Source organism: Nerophis ophidion, linkage group LG06 (genome assembly GCF_033978795.1).
Source record: "Nerophis ophidion isolate RoL-2023_Sa linkage group LG06, RoL_Noph_v1.0, whole genome shotgun sequence".
Classification (NCBI taxonomy): domain Eukaryota; kingdom Metazoa; phylum Chordata; class Actinopteri; order Syngnathiformes; family Syngnathidae; genus Nerophis; species Nerophis ophidion.
Window position 1 is genome coordinate 45016735 of NC_084616.1, and position 3653 is coordinate 45020387.

General features: G+C 37.6%; 1 protein-coding gene across 1 annotated transcript; it reads left to right on the forward strand.

Annotated features, from left to right (window-relative positions):
* The first annotated feature begins 276 nt into the window (after positions 1-276).
* sst7 (somatostatin family member 7) lies at positions 277-2344 on the forward strand. The gene is made up of 2 exons (XM_061902279.1): positions 277-530; positions 1877-2344. Exons 1-2 carry the CDS (start codon positions 423-425, stop codon positions 2099-2101), a joined length of 333 nt encoding a protein of 110 aa, XP_061758263.1. The 5' UTR covers positions 277-422; the 3' UTR covers positions 2102-2344.
* The last annotated feature ends 1309 nt before the right edge of the window (positions 2345-3653 follow it).

Here is a 3653-nt window from a genome sequence, read left to right on the forward strand (position 1 = left end):
AATGCCACCTATTGCCTATCCTTTTTATTGAAAGTTCTTTTGGTCTGCATGAGGACTCCAATCTGCGTCAGATGGACCACATGAATGCGTCCACCTGGCTATTTGTCAAGACGGTTAACTGTTCCCTCGTTCCATTTGTTCAGCTTTGACCCTTCCTCATCTCCTATTTCTCACCATCACTCCCGCCCCCCCAAACTCACGCACATTGAACCCCCTCCGTCATACTCACCCACCAGCTTCTACGTCAGTGGCAGTCACACACAGCCGTATAAAAAGAGTGTGGGCCGTAGAGGAGAAGCAGCATCTCTCTGGCTTCCAAAATCTTTGGCTTCTTCTGCAACAACTCCACCTCTTCCTCTGGATCTTTGGGTGGTTCCAGCAGCTTTCCTTAAAAGCGCACTTTACCGCACACTCGTCCCAACATGCAGCTCCTGGTGGTGTTTGCAGCTTTCATGGGGGTTCTGATCAGTGTCAGAGCAGCCGCCGTGCTTCCAGTGGAGGACAGGAGCCCCGTCCAGGGGTTGACCAGGGTGAGTTTCATCTTTGTAATATCCCCTGCGTTTGTATTTTAACCAAGCTAGTCTGCTCAGCCAAGAAAAAATACATTTATTTTTGAAACCAAGTAATGTTCAATTTTGATCAGAAAGAATTTAACAATGTTTACTTTTGAGGTTGTATCATATACTGAGAGCTGTTTCTAATAATGCTGTCCAACAAAAAGCATGTTTCTGAAAAATGAACACATTTTTCACTTTTTATACAGAACTCAATGAGAATTTTTTTATTAATTTTTTAATGCAAATCTCAATGAGGGGAAAAAGTTATTATATATGCAAAACTCGAAGGGGAAAATGACTTTTTTTATACAAAACTCAGTGGTATATATATATGTGTGTATATATATATATATATATATATATATATATATATATATATATATATATATATATATATATATATATATATATATATATGTATGATTATAGAAAACTCAATGGCAAAATGAAAATTTGTGTGTGTGTTTATATATATATATATATATATATATATATATATACATATACACACACATATATATATATATATACACACACACACAAATTTTCATTTTGCCATTGAGTTTTCTATAAACAATCTTTTAGGTCAGGAAAAAACACAAGAGGCTATATCATCTCTATTAGCCTATTTATCAGGTTTCCCTTATTCTAAAATAAAATACAATCCCCTGGCGAGCAGGGATATTGTCGAAAGTAAGGAAACCTGCGAAACAGGCCTGTAGGGATGATATAGTCTCTTGTGTTTTTTCCTCTCCTAACATATATTCCGCTCTACCCCGCTATTGAGCACTGCAATATGATACAATTTTGTATCATATTGAGAACTGTTTATTATATGGTGTCATGGTCAATTAGTGAAATAAATTAATTACAAATGGTATTTAATTAAATCCTGAAACCTTCCTTTTATATATATAAATATATATATATACATACACACAACACATTTAAAAAAGGAAGGTTTCAGGATTTAATTAAATACCATTTGTAATTCATTTATTTTACTAATTGACCAAGACACCATATAATAAACAGTTCTCAATATGATACAAAATTATTCACCACTGCAAACTACAGTAATAAACGTGTTTATATGAAATGTAATGAAATTCTCGTATTGTTGCTAAAATTGGTGAAAATAAATAAAATGGCAGCATCATGCCAAAAAAAGTGATTGTTTATCAAGGCGAAGTTTAATTTAATGAAGTGTTTTGCACTGCATAAAAATGAGTTTTCACCATTTCTTGCTCGTATATATTAATGTAATATTGTCTTTAACTCAAGCATTATGAATCATCAAGAACTATGTTCCCTTGCAGGACTCGAGCAGACAGCGTAAAGAGCTGATCTTAAAGCTGGTGTCCAGCTTGTTGGAGGGAACTTTAGACACCAACATGCTCCCCGAGGAAACACCCGAAGAGCTGGAGGAGCCTCTGCGCTCACGTTTGGAGGAACGTGGCGTCTACAACAGGCTATCGCTGCCTCAGCGCGACCGCAAGGCGCCTTGTAAAAACTTCTTCTGGAAAACCTTCACCTCTTGCTAGCGTTTTGAAAAAAAAAGCGCCCACTTCTGATCCTTTCTCTTCTTCTGCCGGCTCCTCATGAACTGTAGTGGACCTCAGCTGTGCACATCGCCATCCGCCTGCCCGACTTGCAGCATCAATGAACTTCACAGGACACACTGTTTATGTATGATGTATTTATTCATTGTAGACCATGTATGTATTTATGGATGTATCCTTTTTTTTCAGGGTCAAGGAATAAATCATAACATTTGGACATGGTAACTGACATGTTATTGTTCCTCCCTGCTTTCAAAATTGTGTTGATGCACAATTTATGGCTTTAAGTTATATCTTAAAACGTCAAAGGTATTTATCATTGTTTATACATCAATTTGAACTATACATAATGTCTGGTCAGTAGATAAAAAAAAAAAAAGTAATAGTATCAATAAGGACTCTGTAAATCTGTTATCAATGTCCGTAATAATGTTCTTAACCAGCCTGCTGACAGCTGTCCTTGTTAATTCACGGCCACGCGCTCCGCTGACTTACCACAGGTCGTTAGTCGCTAGCGTAGGAAAATAAATTGTTCCTCAATTTACGGAACGCTGTCCCCTGTTTGCAGCAGCGTGTCAGCTGACTGTAAACGCAGCAGTGAGAGCGCACTAAAAGAAAGCTTCCGGTGCATGCAGCGGTGTAATTATAATGTTCTGGTGTGACCCCCATCACCTTGCAAACAGTGACCCAATTACCCCACCCATTCTGTGTTATGTTTGAGCACCAATATTGACCGTTGGTATGTACATGATTATGCAGGTGAAACATGTATTTATTGGCACATCCTGGTATTAAAATATGTTTTAAAACATCAGAACACGTTAGTAGAAGCATCTGTGCTGGGACATTCTGCAGCATAAAACCTGATGTTGTTTTAATGTTGTATAGTATTAGTTCTTGTAGACCAGGGGTCAACAACTTTTACCACTCAAAGAGCCATTTTGACCCCTTTCACAAAATAAAGAAGATAATGGGAGCCACAAAATTATTTTGAAATTCAAAATTAAATGACAGAGCATATATAGTTTTGTTTTTTTTGCTTTGTGCTATGTGTAAACCAGGGGTCTTAGACACGCGGCCCACACCTTGATAAGAAAATGTAATGTTAGTGCGGCCCGCGACTTTTATATGAATGCCGCTTGACAGCATTACTCATGTCAATTCTCCCAAATTTTTCGGGAAGATCCCGAATTTTCAAAGCAACTATTCTCGCGATTATCTGCTGATGGTCACCCAGATAACAAAAATTAGGGCGAGATATGTAGCCACTGCCTTAGACACCTTCTACAACATGTACAAATGGCTTGCCAGCCCATTTACATGTTATATGTGGTTTGCGCAATGACACATACTCGACTGCAATGCATAGTTGTTCAACAGCCATACAGGTTACACTGAAGGTTGTGATATAAACAACTTTAACACTCTTACTAATATGCGCCACACTGTGAACCCACACCAAACAAGAATGAAAAACATATTTCAGGAGAACATCCTCACAGTAACACAACATAAACAGAACAGAACAAATACC